We start from the raw sequence: 20,003 nt of genomic DNA, 5'->3' as shown, positions 1-20,003 counted from the left end.
GTGGTTGCTTTAATGGCTCCATTCCACGTTGTGATTGGTTTGCTCCTGTCTCCTCACCACCAGGTTTTCTTGACTACTGATCAATTTAACCTTTCAGGTGCTGTTTGCACAAAATAAAAACAGATTGTAAATAAATGGCAGCCTGAGCACTATCAGGGAACAGAACTCTCTTCCACCTGGCTGATTTTCTGTTTGCTTTAGAAGTTGTTCTTTCACCTGGGAGTAATGACAATCTGCATCAAGAGACAGATGCAAAACTGTTCCTCCAATTATATAATCACTGCAGCTGATAAGGAGGGAGCTGGATTTAGGTTGCCATAGCGTTGGCATATTGCTATGGAGGCTGAGCTCTTCATCCACTTTATCAGCTCTGGACCAGGAAGAGCAGCCCAATTATGCCTGCTGAATGCATGTGCTGCGGACTCGCTCCCACTTGGAAGGAGCACTCTGGATCAGGGGCTGCTTCCTTTCCCCTCCCACCTCATTTCGACAGAGTGGCTAGGGGTGGGGGTGCTGGGTGCTTTTATTCTTTTTAAGCTGTATTTAATCGGAAGGAGGGTGTTGTTATCTCCGAAACCCACTGCCCCTCCACCATTGAGGGCTGCCAGCGCTAACGCCCCTCCCCAGCTGCACCCTCGGCCACCCCTGCGAGGGATTCGGGGGCAGGGGGCAGCTGAGGGGCTCACCCGGGGCACCCCCGCACCCCGAGCAGGTGTTCGGTCACAGCGGGCGGGGGCTCGTTTCCAGGCAGGCAAGTTGTCGCCGGCCGAGGGAGGGGCTGCCCTGAGGGCAAGGCCGGGGGCGAAGGGCGAGATGAGGAAGAAGTTGGCCGCCCTGGGGGCTTCTGCTGGGGAGGGAGAGGCAGCCCGGCACCCGCTCCCGGCGGAGCGCTGCTCCTCTCTCGCCGAGGGGAGGAAATGGCTCTGTCTGCTCTGCAACACCGACGTGTGTGTGCAGCCAGGGCTGGAGGGAAGGGAGAGGAGGGGGTGACACCATGCAGGTAATAGGATAAAAATAACTTCAGGAACGGTAGATCGGGGTTGGGCGGGGGGGTGGGGGTGTGGGGGCGGGGGAAGGCTTCTGGAGTTTGGACAAACAAAGTTTTACTACAGGGAATAGCGGGGGACGTTTGCTAATGCCGAGGAGCAGCAGCATGGGTTGGTATCCATGATGCGGGCGATCCTGAGAGGAGCTCGGCGAGGAATCAGTGCCCCAAGTAAAAACCAACTTTAATTTTAATACAGGCACCCCCGATGTCCCTCGTTCTCTCAGTATGGGCGCGTGTATGGTGTATATGTGTGTAAACAGATAATTCTCCCTTCCCCTCCCCTTTCGTGTGAGAGATTAGAAATAGCGTAAGAGAAGGGAAGGGCTCCTCTCCCGGTGTCTTACGAAGCCGTACCCAGACGGGGGTTTGGAGGACCGGGACAACGTTAATTGGGAAAGATCCCTTAATTCCGGCCACACTGCGAGTTAATCTTTTTCTGACACGGAGGAGTGGGTTGCTCCGCGGCTCCCCTCAGCCCCCGGCCCCAGCGCGCAGCCCCTTTGCTGGGCGCCCCTCCTCACCCCTCCGCCTAAGAAGGCGACGACGGCGACTTAAAGCAACTTTTCTTTGCCCGGGGTTTCCTAACACCCGTTCCCTGAGGGGCTGGGGTGGTCTCTTCGCAGCACGCCCGGCCGAGGGGAGCTGTATGCTCCGAATGGAACCCGGTGTCAAAGGCTGTCCTCTGCCCCGGCCCCTCCGCCTGCCGCTGGCTGTGGCAGCGGCGGCTGAACTGAGCCGAGAGATAACGGACAAAGGGCAGGGTAGGGAATGGTTGCTAGGTCCTCGGAGGTAAATCTCAGGCTTACCTTGATGGTTTTCTTCTGGAATGTACATCCTCTTGTTTTCATTGACCATTTAAAACGAGTCCAGATTAATCCCTCCGAAAATCGGCTTGGTAAAATTCAAGGAAGAATGGAGCTGTAGAATTTCCCCTTTTATTATTACCTGATTCCCATTATTGCATCAAACACCAAAAACTGATCCTTTCCACTACTGCCTCCTTTAGTGAAATTGCAATGCATCCTCAGTACATCCGGGCCCCTTCCAAGAATTTAGCACAGCACCTCTGGCTGTTAAACCATAAAAAAGAACAGGAAGGGGGGAAACGAGAGAGAGGGGGGGGATAAAGGAAAAAAGCAAAAGCATCCAGGACAAACCTCTGAGGGCTAAATGTCTTTTTAAAATCCACCAACTACAAGAGTAAGAGAAGGAGGAAGGCAAAAAAAAAAGGAGAGATGTTCAAACGCTGCTGCTCCTCCTCTTCAAAGCCATTCTGAGCGCGTTGTGTTGGCAGGGAGCTGTTTCTGCAGAGGAAGAGAGCACAGTCCCAGCCCCTTACTCCCTCCCCTCCCTCAGCGCGCTCGCTCCCCGCTCTCTCCCTCTCGCCGACAGACAGACACACTGAACGCTTCCAGATGTTCCAGCTGCGGCGGCTGCACGCAGCCCCCCGCGCACGGCGTTGGGAGCCGCCGGACTTGATCTGAAAGTTTAACACGCTGCCTGCCTCCACTGCGCCTGCTGAAGCCTCGCTACAGACATGACGTCAAGGAGGCGAGCTGGAGCCGGCTGCCTGGAGCGGAGAAGTGGGGGGACAGGCGAGGGGAGCGGGGCCGGGCCGGGGGCGGCGGCCCGGGGGCAGGGGCGGCCTGGCCGGACAGCGGCACGGCCCCGGAGCAGCGCCCGCCGCCCGCCCGCGGCTCCCGGCGCCGCCGTCCGCCGGCCCCGCTTCGATCCGGTTTCTCAATATTGTGGGCTCTGCCCTGCGGTTCCACTACGGAATGCGAGTGTGAGCTGCATTTCAAGGAGGACAGAACCGTTCGCATCGTGTGCGAGCGCTGAGCGAGGCGGCAGAGCGGGCTGCGGCTGTGTTTGATCCGCTACGAGCAGGCAGACACACAGGCACGGTAGGCAGGCAGAGATACCCGGGGATAAGTTGCACAGACGAGAGGATGCACAGATGTTTAAATAGATTAATCAAGCCAGGATTTGCAAAATCCTTGGTGGAAACACCAAAGTGCTCCGCTGGTATCCCACCACTTGCTTTAATTATGCCCGTCATTTGGCCCTCTACAATTGGAGCCTCCGCAGAGAGCAAAAATGACTCCTTTAAAACAAAATGCAAGCTGAATGCAGTACATGTTAAACCTATCTGGACTCTCCGAGCTGCCATGTTAAACAAGAGATGCAGAGTTCTAAAACACCCCTCAGGAACCACTGCAGAAGCTGCCACAACCCGAAGAACTAATCCACTCTGACGTACATGGAGGTGAATGTCCGGAATACCGTGTCCTATGTGCAAACCCCTGGCTGTAGATTCTCATGATAACCAAGTATCCATTTAACATCACATGCATGCAATACTATTTGTGGAACTTAAAACACAGTGGGTCTTTCCTTTCAAGTGGTTTTCCATTTCAACTAGAAAAAAAAGAGTATTTAGAATTGGTAATACCCCTATAAAGGAATTACTTTCGAACAAACTTAGTGCCTTCTCTACAAATGGATTTCAGTGGGATGTATCAAATTTCCATCTCTTGTTGAGGCTTTCTCCCCAGCACTTTAAATGAGCTATCTCTCAGCTGGAACTCAAAATATAATAGAAAACACCACTACCTAACAGATTGAGGCAAAGAAACAAGAAAACAACACATCCACTTGGAACTACAGTTAAAAACCCTCTGGAATAGATGTAAAGCACTTACCGAAAACTGGATGCAGCCAAAGCACTTGTCCTAAATAAAGGTCATTTTGGTTTCTAATAACCACTGATCATCACAACTTCTGCATTAGACGCTGTTCAAAGGGTAATTAACCAACACCATATTGCCATTGACAGCATGTAGAGGCGCAGCTTTATTTCTGACTCAGGAGGAAGAGTTCCTCTGAGCAATTAAAATACTCTGTCCTCTATTGCCTAGTTTTTCTCTAATAATGTCACATGCACTTACCCCATTTAACTTACCAGATCAAGCAAGATCAGAGCTAGAGGTGGAATGGCAATATATTGGCTTTCGTTTTCTACTGAAGTTGCCTTTTTCTTAAAAAAACCCAAGTCTTCCCTTCACCATGATAAGAAGTACTGAACAGAAAATCCTTCACTGCCTACATTTGTTGTGTAAATGTACATTTTATTTTTCTCCTTGTGACCACAAATCCTTGCCATTTTGGATTGTGCTAACTCCATTTTTTCTACCCATGAGTCCACTGAGAGTTGCATGATTCACCCTTGCATGGACATAGTCTCTGGGGAAGTAATTAAGTGCATGCTGATCACTCCTGTACAGAAATCAAATACCGGTGGAGCACCTGTAAATATTTCTTTTGCCTTTCTTGGGTCACATTCCCAGCTAGCTAAAGATTTACGTACAGTATTAGTTAAACAGTTAAAATCCACATAGCCTTGCTTTCTGCCAGCTCACATATGCATGCAGCCACATACACAAGCTGTCCCTGCCACCTACAAATCTCTTTCTCCGTTCTTTATCCCTCTCTCCCTGCCAAGCTCCCACAGTAGGACACAAGTTGGGCCAATTACCAAAAACCAAATACAGAAGAAAAATAGAACAAGAAACAAGAATATTAGCTGGCATTAATTTCTTCGGCATAAATAAAATTCTACTATAACTTGAGGTTTCCTTACTCAGCAATTCTGATGCAAATAATTTTCTGTACAGAGAAGTGGATAGAAACTGATTGTAGGATTAAGATGGAAAGATCCTGCTAATGAAAGAGAATCAGGTGACACAAGAGTGAGCATCACACCTTCCCCTAAAGCATTTGTACTGTCCAAGTACACAAAGAAGATGTAATCCATGAAAACAGTTTTGGTAAAGAAATGGCATTTGAAGTAAAAGTGCTTGTAAGATTTTTTCATTAGAAGTGTGATTACTGAAAGGCGCATTTAGTATTATTTCCATCAGGAAAGAACTTGAGGTGTTACCCTTCACAGAAACCAGGAAAATAAATTGGCCTAAAGTTCGTTTCTACACTTTCTTTCCATTTTTCATTGTAGTACAGAAGGGATTTCCTTAGAGATTTCAGAGCAGTAGCTTGGAGACTTCAGAGAGGACAACAGCCCTTCCCTGTATGGCCTCTGAATCCTGAGCTCTCCGATGGGACACGTTCTGGGCCAGGACTCTAAAAGCAAAGTGTACAGCCTAAACCAATTAAAAGGCTGTCTAATTTTTTGAAGGAGTAAAGCTCTGAAAAGCTTTAAGGCCTTCTGAAGGGGGGACACACAGCCTTCTTCAGAGTTCAATCTCCACACACACAGCCCAAAGAGGAATATACAAGTGAGAGAAGATCTTTAAAAAAACTTATGAAAGAATTATTATTTCAATACAAAACCAATTAGAAAGTTCTTAGTCCCTGCCTGATAAAGCACCCAGCAGATTTAGAGCTAAGGTGGATTAGACACAAGGGCTGAATCTGTGCTTGTAGACTTCCTCTAAGCAGATGATTAGACAAATGATCCAATGTATACTCAGCCTTAGGCCAGCTCTAAGGTGGAGATACTAGTTTTCTCTCCCACATAATGCTACAAGGAAAAAAATTGCTCTCCAGTTGCTCTGAGAACAATAGCAATAAGGGCCATATAAAGTACCAAGTCAGAGATTTCTGAAAAACAGCTATTTAAAGTTATAAAGTGTCAAAGATGATTTGTAGGGTGCATGATGTGAACACGCAACAGCCCATTTTGTGTGTCAGGAATGTTTTGTTCCATGTACAATATAGTAGTCCTTCCCTCTTATCCAGCCTTATATAGAGTATACTGGGCACAACAGCTTCTTCAAAATCCAATATCAGAGCCTGCATCCATCTTCAGAACAGAAATCCCCCAAACAGACTGTGCAGGAGAATGTCTCCTTGATTCAAAGAGGAAGAGTTACTGTCATGCTGTATTTAACAGCTGGAAAGCAACGGAATGAAAACAGACAGAAGCATGCAATAACTCTGCATTGAACTATTTTTATAAGTTATAAAATTATTGGTAAGGCTCTTTCAAGCACTCTCAGTACTTTTTAAATGATGGAGGGTTTTCATTGGGCCTACTGTATAGGTTATCTGTCTATCTAATTTCAGTAGATAGACATAGTACTACATAGACAATCTACTACATAGTAGTAGATTGCACTGTTTTGGCAGTAATGCTTTTTACTATAAAATAAAAAGGTAAATTATTCAAAAGCCAGGAATAAAATGTATTTTATCCCAGAAATAATACTAATGCTCACAATACAAAAGCAATTCCTTCCAGGGCCAGCTCAGAGAAACCATGCCAGAGATCTTTATTACTTTGCTGAAAGGTACCTTTTTTTCCCCACGTATTTAAGATTTTGCACTTCCACCAACAAACAGAGAAGGGTTCGCATAAGAATCAGCACTTTTTTGAATTGAAAACTGTGTAATCCTTTTTTTCCATTGATTTAAATAAATGGGATCTAAACACAGTGCAATCTTTATATGAAGTCTGAGCCTCCTTTTTTTTTAAAGGCTAACATGTCAGTTATTCTGGTTTCTGTCTAGTGTCTGTTTTCTTCAGAGCATTCCAGCCTAAAGCAGTAGCCTGTTCAGTCCTGGGTACACTAAAAGAATCACTGTGCATGAACAACATAATATTCTTAACAACTTCTGTCATTTCTGTCAAGACTGCAAAGTTAGTCCATACACAGTACAATAGAAATAGAAAAATTTGCCAGTGTTGCACGACTGCAGTGTTACTTTTTAAACTGAAATATTGATGATAACAATTTTTTCTCCTATTTCAGTTCTGCTCTGTTTACGATTTTTGATTCTTCTGAATTACATATAATCTAAAAAACGAGTATCATCCTCCACAATTGAAATTCCTATTTGTTAACAGAAAAAATACCTGTTCACGTCTATGAGTATGGATTTATAAAAATGTTCTTTACTTGACTTGTCTTTGTTGCTTAATTTTAATTGAAATGAAAGCAATTGATAGTCCTATGTAAAGGTATTCAAAGTGTGGTCAGGAAACTGCAGACCCTTCAAAATGATCCACTAACTAGAACACAGAAGACTTTCTCAAGATAAATAAAATCTGGGATGGAAGGGAAAAGGAAGGTTGATGACCAGAATTTCTAGGTAATTTCATTTCTTAAAATCTTGAATAGTGACATATGAACAGGAACTTTTGAAATTTTATACAGTGAAAAAGATTGATTTTCAGAGTTGACTTGGAAAACTTAGTTGTATTTTTCACATTCAAATTAATAGGAGTGGTTACTGGGCTTTGAAATTTCAGTCATTGGCTTTTATATTTACATTTAAAGGTTGACAAGCAACTACAAAAAGTTAGAAGGAAAATTTCAAGATTTATCAAGATAGTTGTATAGCCCACTAAAGCATTTGAAGGCCTAGTATTGGTAAACCACTGAAAATATTAAATCTAAGGGGGTAAAAGGAAAGAATGAAATAACTGACAACTTGTAAGTTGTCAATAAGAAAGTAGCTAGCAAGTAGAATAAATGGTCATGACACGGAAGACAAGGAAGTAGACTAAATTGATAGCCTTTAAGTAGGTTTTGATTTTCTAGACTGCAGAAGCCTCTAGAAAGTAACCTGGATAACTTAACGTGTGATTTTATTAAAATCTTGCTGCCTATCTTAGCTGTCAGCTGTGATCTGTGATTCAATGGGTGGTGGCAGGGGTGCTTTTTTTAATACAGAAATGGAAGAGCTCACCATTTATCCTTGTAAACAGGTGACTGGTGTTTGATCAGTAGGCATGAATCCATGTACAATTTTAAAGTGCAACAGGAAACAAACGCTTGAACACACAGAAACAACAGAAGAGACATTTGTCCCAAGTAAAACATAAATGCAGTTACGCTTATCAGACTTGAAGAGAACTTCTGGCAGTTTTCACGGTGCCGTCACCTTCATGGACACCTGGCCACGGTGCTAATTAGAGCACTAAGGAAGGAAGGTTTAACACCTTTGCAGAATTTCAATACAGAAGTGTTCTCTGCTCCTCAAGCAGGAAAAAGGTCAGTTGGTGACTCTGCCAAAAAGCTTAAGGGAAAGACCTGAACTTAACAAGAAATGTTGCACTGTTTCTATTTTAAAGAAGAAATAATTGAGCCTATCTAGACTGGTTATATAAGGATCCAAAGAGATTTATACTCAGCCATTTGTCATCAGCTACTGCCAACTAAAAAAAAAAAAAGAGAGAGAAAAAAGCAAAATTGTTACAGTAAATAATAGTCTAAAATCATCAGTTAAACAAAAGATATGACCTAATAATGTCTACAAGGAGATGTACAATGAAAAATGAAATTTTAATCCAATCAGCCTACCCTTTGGTGAAAATAATCATGCAAAGTGTTGAGGGTATCTTAGATACTTGCCACTGCTTACACAACAAAAATTAAGAACTTATTACCATTCTAATCTTCTAACGTAGTTCTACAAAATAGGAATACGTAGTATGTATCTTGTTCATAACTAAGAACCACATGTAAGTTAAGGTTTAGGGCAAGCACAAAGACAGACTTTTTTGGAAGGGATAGATTCTTCAAGGAGTAAATTTTTGCAAGTTGTTGAGGAAGACTTTACAGTGACTGGAAGAATTACATGATGTTGACATTTGGAAACCTCAGTGGATCTAATTATCAAACAATGAAAACTACACCAAGTCAAAATAAGAAGGCAATGCAGAAAAATATGTTTAGCTAGTAGAACCAATTCAAATTCATAAACCGAGTTCAAAAAAGAAAAACAAATTAATGTTGGAGCGGGGTGTAAGGCCAAGGTCCTTCCTTGTCTTTTGGAATTTTAAAACTCAGAACTTTTAAATCTGCCTTATCAACATAGAAAATTATTGACAAACTCATGGAAGCCAGCAAATTGGAGTTCTGACAGATTTTGGAGGATTTACAATAATCACTAATGACATAAAATGGTCTAAAAATACATCATCTTGCATATCAGCCGTGAGGAAGATGATTCGAATAATTTGTTAGAATAGTCAGTTACTGTGATACTGGCCTGACATACAATGTCAACACTTCATTTTCAACTATGGGTCTTTCTGTACTGAAGGACTAAACTGCTTAGTAAGTGTGTCTGGTTATAATGCAATCTTTGTGGTGTTCCTCTGGCTTTTATCACCATTATTTCTCTCCAAAACGAAGAAAAACACAACTCATCCAGCAATCAGCCTCTGTTTCAGCTCTAGCAACTTTATTTCATGTAATCTCAAAGTCTGTTCTACAACTTGCAGTTATCTCACTACCTCCTGTTAAAATGACTAGTAATTGTGTTTAGCTGAATAATGATTTTGTGGTCAGTTCAAATGGGCACTAAGTCAGAAACAACTTCCACATGTAGCAATGTTTGATTTCAACCCCAGTTTCCAGAACTGTGTGGTTAGATACCATAGTCAGGGCAGTTACCTCAGTACCACCTAACCATTGTGTTCAGTTCTTTGCAAACTGCCCTTTAAAACAAAATTACTTCCAACAGACTGCTCAAAATAGCTCTCTTTATTTCCAAAAAAATCATCATCAAAACACCACAAGCAAATGCTATACAAACCCTAACTGAATTGGTTATATCATCAACTTTAAAACTGTATATTTCATTATGGTTCCATCTTGACTAATCATTCTCTTAGGACATCCAAAGGCTCATTTAGTGGAACTTTAATAAAGTGTTGCAGAAGTTCTGGAAGTGTGAAACAAAGTGTTTGAAAGTGTGTTTTGCTGGAGAGATATTAAAGGCATTCGTGGAAAGGTTCCTGAACACTGTATAAATTAAATCTGCTCCAATTGCATGGATTTGGGCTTGCACAAAACAGTTATTCAAATAGCCTTAATTTAAAAATGGTTGTGTGGCTGTCACTGTGAACTCCAAGACTGCTGCAGAATATTCCAAACACTTGTAGCAATATGTAATGGGTAGTTTCCTGAATATGTGCTCCTCCAAAGCTTCCTTAGCTGCAGTGGAACCTTGGTGGAACAGCAGCGGTAAAATAGGTGAAGTGACAGGCAGCAAAGTTGAGAGCATTATTTGATTTGGGAGATAATACAGTAAGGTAGGTTTTGATTCAACCTAGTGTAAGAAATGCTCATTATGTTTGCAGTTTCTCAAAAAAATCTGAAGCTTTAGAAGCTGAGAAAAATGCTATGCTGTTATTTAAACTACCCCTCCAGCATGCAATTAGAACAGTTTATTTACGTCTCCACTTTCAATTCTTCCCTCTTTGCTTAAACATGCACACAAGCAAAATGAAACAAGTAAACAACTTTAAAATCTTTACTCACTAGTTCCACATGTTCTGACTGAATTATTTATATTTCTTTAAAATAAGTGGTTAAGAGTTCATTATTTTATAATGCCATTGATGTGTACACTAGTTTATAAGAGTTGCCTCTCCAGAACTCCATGAGATCATGAATGACCCAGCTAAGCTCCTAACACACACTAGAAGAGGGAAAAACTAGAAAGAAAGAAAGAAAAAAAGACAGCTTTATCTAAAAGAAATGCATCACTGGAAATAAGATTTCCAGATCAGGTTTAACATCCTCTTTGATTCAGGGTGACAGTAAGTGAGAAATAGAGAAAGACCACCTTCTGCTTGAACTTAAAATAGTGGTAGTTTTACACTGAGGGGAAAATAGATAGGTTTCAGAATAGGTTACATCACTGGCTAAGTCTGTTTGAGCTGTTATTCAGAACTCACCCTTTTTTAGAGCACCATTGAATTTTTCAGTCTTTATTTGATTTCTCCTATTACACTACGGGAAGAAAAACTAATCGCTTTTACTAAAAAAAACCGAAATCAAAAGAGAATGGAAAGCTCCTGGCAATTACACCTATAGCAAGCACATGCAATTGCAATCTTTCATTCCTTGCCATTATCCTTCTTTCCTGTCCTCCTCACCTCTTTGCAATGTTTTCTTAAAACAGAAAAAGAACACGAGTTGTAAAGGACTCAGGCCCTGATGCTGATATAGAATTTCGACATTAAACCAATAAGCTGATAAAACATAATAATACCTATCATAAGTAATCTTTCAAGTTGCAAAAACCAGAATAAATGTGTGACCTGATGTTGCACAAGCTATAAACTGTAAAGAAAACAGAAGAGGCCACACTGCCCACTTTATTCTCTGACTGCCTTTTCAGCTGTTCTCTATATCTCATTTCTTGTGTTTCCATAAGACTGTTCGAGTCTTCTGACTGCAGAAGAAGATTAGGCGAAACAAGATGAACATTTCAGACCGGTCTCATTAACAACTAAATTCCCAAGGAATTCTCTCTATCTAGTTCCTTAGTTTCTTCTTTTAGACTTTCAGAGCAAAACAAAGCCAGGCTCTTTACAAGAGGCACAAGTGGCAGTGGTCATAAACTAAAACACAGGATGATCCAACTTGACGTAAAGAAAACTTTTTTTCACCCTGCGAGCTGTCCGGCACTGGACCATCTCCCTTTAGTCTCAAGGGTACTTCTCTTCTGTCAAAGGAACACAAAAGGCTCAAAATCTTACTCAGTTCCATCTGTATCACCATAATGCAAAAGGATTGATTGTTCTGTTATTTAACTGAGTAACTGTTGGGCAGTTTTCCCTCTTCAGTCTCATAGGAGAGTCTCTGACTTTTACCATTACCGTGTCATCTGCTGCCATCTCCTGAAGAAACACAGCTTGAACTTTGGAAAAAGACAGGAAAATGGAGGTATCGACTTTCTGAGCTTTCTACTGGTCAGTGCTGCCTGTCAGACCCAAAGGCAAAGTGTAGTCTGAAAGTTCCAGGTTAGTGGAGTTTGAGAATGTAGAAAATTACTATTTAAATAATACGGGGCTATTACATCCTTCTGATTCCATTTCTCTTCCATTCAAACCTGTAGTGTTTGTGGCAATTGCTACCATGCACAACAGGGGCTGCTGGTTTCCACTGCAGCCTGAGGAAGGAATTCTTATCAGCACAAGCACAACAGTGAAGCTTATGCACTATAGAGCAGAGAAAATCCACAGTACATGGGCTGCACAAAGAGTACCTGATTTAATAAGGCATGTGACTGTTGTTCTAACATGAATAGGCATAGACTTGTGCCCAGGGGATGGACTGACAGATTTCACATTTTGAATATCTGTATTTAGCTGTACATTACTGTACTGCTGTTTTGCAGCCCAAAGGATGTCTAGCAGTAAAAGACATCAATTAATTGAAGAAGGAAGAAACCAGAGAGGAAATTCTGTTCTCAAAATAAAACATGTTGACAGAAGAAGAATGTTGGAGAGGGGAAAAAAAAGAAAAATTAAAAAAAAAAAGAAAGAGAAAAGAAAAAGAAGGAAAAAAAGCACAACAAACCCTGAAAGAACCAAAACAAATGCTGCTTGGCCTAGTGACCCAAAGACATGCCTCTAATGTCATCCTGACCACAGCCCAAAATGACTCCATATCTACACTTACATAAGTCTTCCTTTTTGTGCTACTCTAGTGTATCAGATAGCTTGTTTACCAGAAATAGAACTGCAGAAATAGATCTATAACCATATATAAACAATTTTTTCTTCTGTGCTCCTCCAGGTTTTAAAAATCATTTTAAAATCATACAGCTATTTTTAAACTAGATTTTTGCAGCTTAACTGGCCTAGCATATCAAAACAATGTAGTCATCCAGAGAGTTACAAAGATAGAAGAACAAGCACACTATGAAAGAATGGCAGATGGTATTATTGTCAAAATGGAAGTGAGCTGGTGGTCAAGTCTAATCATTCATCGAAAGCTACATCATGCCTGAACTCTCACACAGGAAGAACACATGGCCTAAATGTCTTAATTTATTTTACAAATATTCTACTGGTGAATAACAAGCAGAATCCACAGATGCTCTCCAGTTCAAGGGAAATCCACATAATTCCCAAGGGAACTAAATATGTGTGTTTCCTGAGACCAATGCTATTTCCAGAGAAGCTGCTGAATCTGAGAAGATCTCACACAAGAACTATACTGATGTATGTCTATGAGTTTTACCAAATTACTCCCAATTTACATTATTACAAACGAGATCAGGATGCCATTTAGTCTTCAATGGAAGTAAAATCTAACCCATAAAGATGCATCTGCACTTCAGTATTCAGCAAAATGGAAGTGATGAATCACACTTTTGCCCTAAGAGTGACACAAAGGAGCAATCAGCTTGAGCTGATGTTCTGGCACTAGTTAAGAACATCCTCGTGACTCCCCATGTTTTAAGTTTCTCAGCCCTTGAGATGAAGCTCCCATAGTCTGCAGCAGCATCAAATATAGTCGCTGATGATATTCAGAGTGCCTTGCATCCAAAAAACTTCAGAGCGCACAAAAACTGTTTAAAAATAATTTTACTAGTCACAAAGATAGAACTGACATTTGAGTTAAAGCTTCATTTTGAATTAACACCGCACTGCACCTTGGAACTGGAATTGAAAAATGCCACATGAAATGATTTAGCTATTGTAAGAACTTGGTCAGAATATCACTACAAAAAAAAAGGAAATTCACTTGGTCCTCTAAACTTTGTGAAAAGGTTCAGTGATATGTATAATGACCATAAATTGTTGAGCCATCAGTTGTATGTTACAGTTAAGAAAAGCAGCACATTAGGCAACACAGTGAAACCCAAAACATACAGCTTTGTTAGCTCAGGACTTACTCCAGGAGAAGAATGCAATCTGCTCACTAGCTTTACTGCATCTGGTGTCACCCTAAATTCTTCTTGAAGTCTCATCCAATTAGTAACTATGACTGATTTTGCAAAAGTTCAATTCCTGGTAATATGGTAAGTAGAACAATCAAAAGCTGGGCTACACTGGAGTGAAGAACCAAATTATCATGCTTACATAGCATTTATAACTCTTTAAAGCATTGCAAAGCATGGACCAATCAATTTTTAGAATATCTATGAAGACAGCAAATAAGATTTTGGTCTTTGTGCTTGGATTCAACCAGAGTAAACTGCAGATTTCTTGGAAATTTTGTTTGTAGCAAAACCTACTTGTGAAGGTAAGATCAAATGTATTTTCCAATAAATCGGGTCAATTCTGTGTTAGGAAATAAAAAGGTGAGTAGGTGGCTGCCCAACTGTATTCTTACAGGCTAACATATCCCTCTCTGTCTATAAATACATCTCAGAATAAATGTTAAATGAATCCTCACAGAAGAATATATTCCTTCAAACTTTTCTTTAAACTCTGTAATTTAAAAAGAGTTTGTGTTTTTTTTAAAAAGAAAACTTGAGCTCTATACCAGCTTCCACCTACTTTTCGTCCTCCTTTATATACTTAGCTCTCTAATATACATCAAATATTCTCTTTTTAATAGATCAACCAATACAGTTAGAATTATTAGGCCTTTTAAAAGTAAAATGAATGGTGGGCTACAGGGTTCAAGAGTAAGGGGTAAAAGGTAAATCACAGTTGTACTCCCAATTAATTTTCCGCTTCCTGTCCACCGTGACTAAGGAATACAGGCCATAATTTCCAAGCTGGTGGAGCCAGATGGTGTGATGTGATAGAGTTAATATTAATGGTTGCATGCTGCCTTCTCTTGACTAATCAAGAGCGCTGCTTCACGCTGTTTTGGGGGAGAAGGCTGCAAAGCCAAGGAGAACTGTCATTCTAAGGAAACACGAAGCAGGAATTTCTCTTCATTCAGACAGGCTTCGGTTTCTCTGATTGGTACCCAAAGTTTTAGGCAGACTTTTTTCTTCAAACTTTTATTTAAGAGAGTTGTCACAGTATTGGGAATACCCCTCTTCAAAATGTATTCAAATTTACATTTTTTATTTAGAGTCGTGGATCATTGCTCTGAGGGCACTTCTCTTCCCCCCAAAGTGTGCTCTAAGATAGCATTTGAAGAGTCAAAGCAGTAACTCACAACAGTAATTTCTTTTATTCCCTATCACAATTCAACATTTTACAAAGAATGTGCAAGAATTCCTTTCACTGAGCTGAAAAACAGTATATTACATCCTTTGCCTGAGCTTTAGAAAACAAATTCAGAATACTTTTTTACTCTTTCAATCCCATCAATGCTGGGTTTCTCCAAAAAGGAAGCATTTCCAAATGACCCAAATTTGAGTACACTTTTGGTACTGGAGCACTAATAATTGCCACCACCCTAAAATCAATGGGGCCACATCCTGCAATACCTAAAATTCATTCAGTTAGAATGTTAATCAACCTAAATAGTGACTGCAAGTCAATAATGACTTCATGATTTCACATACTGTTGCTTTTCATTTTTAATAAGGATAGATTTTGAAAGTCCACATAAGCTTCCCTCACAGGCAATTAAGGTAACTTTTGATCCTAAACAATCCAGGTTTTAATTTTAATCTATTTCTAAAACATATTTTCATCATAGTTTATTGCACTCTGTTGGTGATAGATGGAGATTCCATCTTTCCATAGTAAGCAAAATTATTTTTATAATGTCATTTGCCTGTTTTAATTTGAAAGGTATCCTTTTTAAGTCATATCTTCTGGTACTTGGTATATTCTCTTCCTTAATAAACAGTAAGTCAACTATCTGCCTTTGCATTCTCTAACTATAAGAAAAATCCCAGAATTTTAAAGAATTGTTTTCTTTATAATATTTAGTAACACAAAAGCCACTCCAAAACCTAGACTGGAAGAAAATATTTTCAGTTAAATTACATTATCAAATTTCATGCATTTTCTATTAGTAATATCAACTAAAATCTGGTTTTGTTTTTCATACTGAAGTGGTACATCTGATCTTCTCAGGCACAAATGCTATTTTTAAATAAAAAACTGCTTCTATAAATATTTCAGCTTTAAACACCCATAATTCAGTTTCTCCTTTTTTTACATCTAAAACTGCAGCAGGGCCTTGGAGTGGTTAAACAAGTACAAAAAACCCCTAACATCCACATAATGACTGCTAGTAGCATTTCCCCATGTTCAAAGCAGACTGTCCATAATTCAGAGGACAAGAGAAGGTCACTAATAAACATCAATGAACTGTGTCTGCTTTTGCAAGTTCCACATAAAAAATAGTGCATCCCTAGGAACACAAAACAGACATAATAGATTGGTTCACATCAGAACACACACAAACACAAGAAGCTAATCATCTTTTGATTGCAAGAAGCTCTGACTCAATTATTTTGCAACACTAGCAGTCTTCTCTTTTGTATAGGGTTAAAAGAAAGAAAAAAGTTGCTTTGTGACTTTAAGCAATTAGAACTAATGCCAGAGCCAAATTAAGCTCTTTGTAGACAAAAGTAAAAGGCCGCATTTGGCCTGTTATGGTCTACACACTTGGCAGAACTGAACCCAAAAAACTACAATGCACACCACCAATTGAATTATCCTCTCCTACCAGAAAACACACATGCAGCAGGGTGGGAAAGAAGATGTTTTCCACTACCCTGTTTCTTCTGAATGTAAGAAGTGATCCCAGGAAGGACTGAGGGTACCACTTACCTGCAGCTCTCTGTATCACAGAACACCTGACAAAGCACACTGCACTCCCCTCTCTACACAAACCATCTTCAGCTCTGAACAGAAAATACACTCACTGAGTGACCTGAGCCAGGTGTTGTAAGGTGGGGGAAAAACTGCCCTGCAATCACAAACTCAGGGAGTAAAACGTCAGCCTGTGAGAGGCCAATGTGTGGAATTTACTACAAGTGGTGCATAAAGAAAGTGCTCCTGCATTTACTCTCAAACTACCAAAACATTGAGGAAAAGTGTTGTCATCCTTAATACCCAAGTGACAATGACTGTTGAATACTCAGAGAAAGATCAATGACTTCTGAAACACTCAAGACCTTTTTTATTACAGATACTTTCTCATATTCAGTTCCAAAGGATAAGCTAGAGTATATCTTAGACCTTTGAATAAGAGATGTACCAGCTGTCCCTTCTTAGCCCCCACCAAAACAAACAAAGAAAAAAAACACCCAACATATTTTTTTCTTCGGTATTTGTCACTATTTAAGGTATCAATTCATTGCATCATCTGCATACTTTCTTTGTAGTTTTTCATTCTTATCCCTACTTAGCTTTCTGGTTTCAGATCACATTTAGAGTTCCAGAAAGAGATAAAGACAATCTCTTCCTTCATGCTGGTTTCAAGACATATCTTACCTTAGCCAAACTGTCATGTCCTCCACCCTTTACTTCCCAGCCACGACACACTAGTAAGGATGTTTGTACTGACATCTTCCCATTTCCCCCCCTCCATCTGTGAGGCACTGTGGAAACTCGTGTGTTCCCAGTGGAGGGTGGGAGGAGTAGATCTGCAAGTGCAGAGTAATTTATTATTGAAACTTGCAGAAAAGGGAAGAAACACTTGGCATCTCCTTGCTAATTTCTAGTTGTATCACTGGCTAGATATCCTCCCAGCACTTTCAGCCTCTTGTAACACTGCGAACCAAATAGTCCTTTCTCTCCTCTATGCTCTGTGTTCCTCTCCCCAGAGATTCTGGTCACCACATTTCACAGGGACAAACAGCACCAGGGAGACAAAAGAATAAAACCTGGTCATAGTATGCACGTGGTTTTCTATAACTAAGCCCAAGAGTAACATGAAGACGTGCAACCTTCCTGCTAACCTCGAAGATTTGGGTTGCAGTCAATTTTATGGATTTCTGGAAGTAATAAAAGATCTAGGAGAACAAAAGGCTGCAAACACTTAATGTTCAGGTAGATCTCCCCATGATGGGATGCAGTGTGTATTGTGATTTCCTTGTATTATTTTTTCCATCCATCACTTCATCTCTCTCTCAGACTGAGCTTTGACTTATCTGTTTCATATATTTTACTAGCATCACCCAGGTATTTGGATAAAGAGTGATGGGGAAAGCTAGATACAGGTAAACCTCCATTCCTCAGATTAAAAAAATAGTGATCAGAAAATACATTTTTCAGGTAAGTAACATACATCCTAAAAACCTCTGAAGAAGCCTGAGGATTACTGGGGAAAAACAGTGTTACTGCAAATCCTAATAATTCTCAGACATCTCAATGAGGGAAACTGCATCATTGACAAACAATACTGTCAATATTTCTACTGGCAAACTTTCTAAATACTGGAAGTATTTTTGAAACAAAATCTCATTATTTTTTCACCAGCAGAAAGCTGTCCAGACAGATGATATATTAGGTATCTTCAGAGGTATTTCATTAATATGGGCAAATCCTTGAGAGTAAGGAGGTTAATAACTTCACCAAGCTACACGAGATGAACTCCTGACCAGTGCATTAGAAGTAGAAGATGAAAATTATTGCAAATGAAGAATGACACTGATCACTGTAATAAGAAGCCTAAGCAAAATATAAACAAACAGTATTGATTTTTAAAAAATATTTCTAACATATGCAGGCCTAGGGTTAAAATGCATTAAAAATTTTCCCCATGCAAATTTTTGCTTGACAGTGTCCCTTTAACTTACAGTCAATAGAGCCTATTTAAAGGAAGGGCACTGAGAGAGTCCTCTGTTAGAAACTATCTGGAATTATTTCCAAGTTAGTCTTTGTCTTGACAAGCATTTTTCTAGAAAACAAGATATCACAGGTGATTGTGGTTTTGCACTAAGTGGGCCAAAATGATGGGGTGAATATGTGAAATACTTGTTGATTTACTGACCAGGGACTTGGGCGGGACATGCCCAGGCATTACCTACAAAAGAACACGAAGGGTAAAAGGAAAACATATAAATTCTTGCCACTAAGCAAGATTTTATGACTGTGCAAGCAACAATAAGAGACCTAATTCAAAATTTACCGAAGTTAAAGAGTCACATTCACTTCAGTGAATAATGCACCCATCCTAAGCAAAAATGGAACTACTAAATTTTCCCCAAATTTGCAGATTCAAAGTTTAACAGGAAGGACTTGATAAATTATTTCATCTCTAACCTCAAATGCATCTTGCCTCTTCACTCATACTGAACAACTGCAGCCTTTCCCATCATATTTTTTTTAAAATAAGATGAATATAGTATTTCTGAATCTCACTGAGATAATATTTGTGAAGTTTTTTGAGATCTTGTAATGAAAAAACTGAAAATCCATATTAGTACACATGAACTATAGTATTACTAAATAGTGTCCTGCAATTTGATTTTCATTTAAATATAACCCTCCTTTACACAATGCAAGTACAAGGCAAGACTAAGAAAAGACATTCTTCTCCATTTGTGATAGCAAAGTTTTAACTACCTGGATTCAAATTTCTCAGGATGCAAGTTGAATTTATTCTGCAAGTTTCAGGAGGAAAAAAAGCCCAAGTCATTTTTAAGAGGAGAGTTTTATCTTTATCTTATTTTATGCTTTATCTTACAACATTCAAAAATTCACATAGTAGAAATTCCCCATGAAAATGGGTAATAAATGCTTCAGAGGCAGGACTTGCAATCTGACAAGCAACGTTGCCCAGATTTCAAGGCCTTCTGTCATGTACATGACTTGAATCTTGTCAAGTTAAAGTTCCATGAAAGAATTGTGGTTTCCATATGTTCAGTATGGAAAAAGAACAAGCTATAGGGCCAGAAACATCCTAGAAGAGAGGAGCCATTGACCTTAGAAGCTACACTAGAAGGTAACACTTGCATCTCTACACTCTCCTGCTCAGAGAAAGTAGCTTCCACACCTTCTGCAGGTGTAGCCCCTGTTTTCTCTCCAGGGCTGCCATGAGAAGACAAGCACCTACACTTGTTATATGTTACTCCCGTTTTTCAAATGGTAAAATAAGTTCTCTGAATAGAAATGTTTCAGCTGTTTGAATAAACTGTGCAGTAACAACAAGAGTATTTCAGGAGATACAGAGCAAGAAAATTATTTCCAAAAGACGATGTGAAAGATACAAGAATTAAGCCTGAGTAACCTCATAACTCTGTTTCCATGGAGTTATAATATTTACATCATATTCAAGTACTACTTTCTGACAGAACCGCTGGAATACCTTACTTCTGT

General features: G+C 40.0%; 1 protein-coding gene across 15 annotated transcripts in view; it reads right to left on the bottom strand.

Annotated features, from left to right (window-relative positions):
* CACNA1C (calcium voltage-gated channel subunit alpha1 C) overlaps positions 1 to 2,382 on the bottom strand; it is a 433,748-nt gene extending 431,366 nt beyond the window's left edge. For all 15 annotated transcript variants that reach the window (XM_027680722.1, XM_027680736.1, XM_027680724.1 and 12 more), the window contains exon 1: positions 1,855 to 2,382. In XM_027680722.1, the coding sequence (XP_027536523.1) occupies positions 1,855 to 1,903 (49 nt within the window). In that variant the 5' untranslated portion in view covers positions 1,904 to 2,382. The remainder of the gene's footprint in view (positions 1 to 1,854) is intronic.
* Positions 2,383 to 20,003: the final 17,621 nt, after the last annotated feature.

This window comes from Neopelma chrysocephalum, unplaced genomic scaffold (assembly GCF_003984885.1).
Source record: "Neopelma chrysocephalum unplaced genomic scaffold, ASM398488v2 Primary Assembly neopelma1_59, whole genome shotgun sequence".
Taxonomy (NCBI): Eukaryota; Metazoa; Chordata; class Aves; order Passeriformes; family Pipridae; genus Neopelma; species Neopelma chrysocephalum.
The sequence above is the reverse complement of the archived record's forward strand: the minus strand, read 5'-3'. Positions and strand labels throughout refer to the sequence as shown.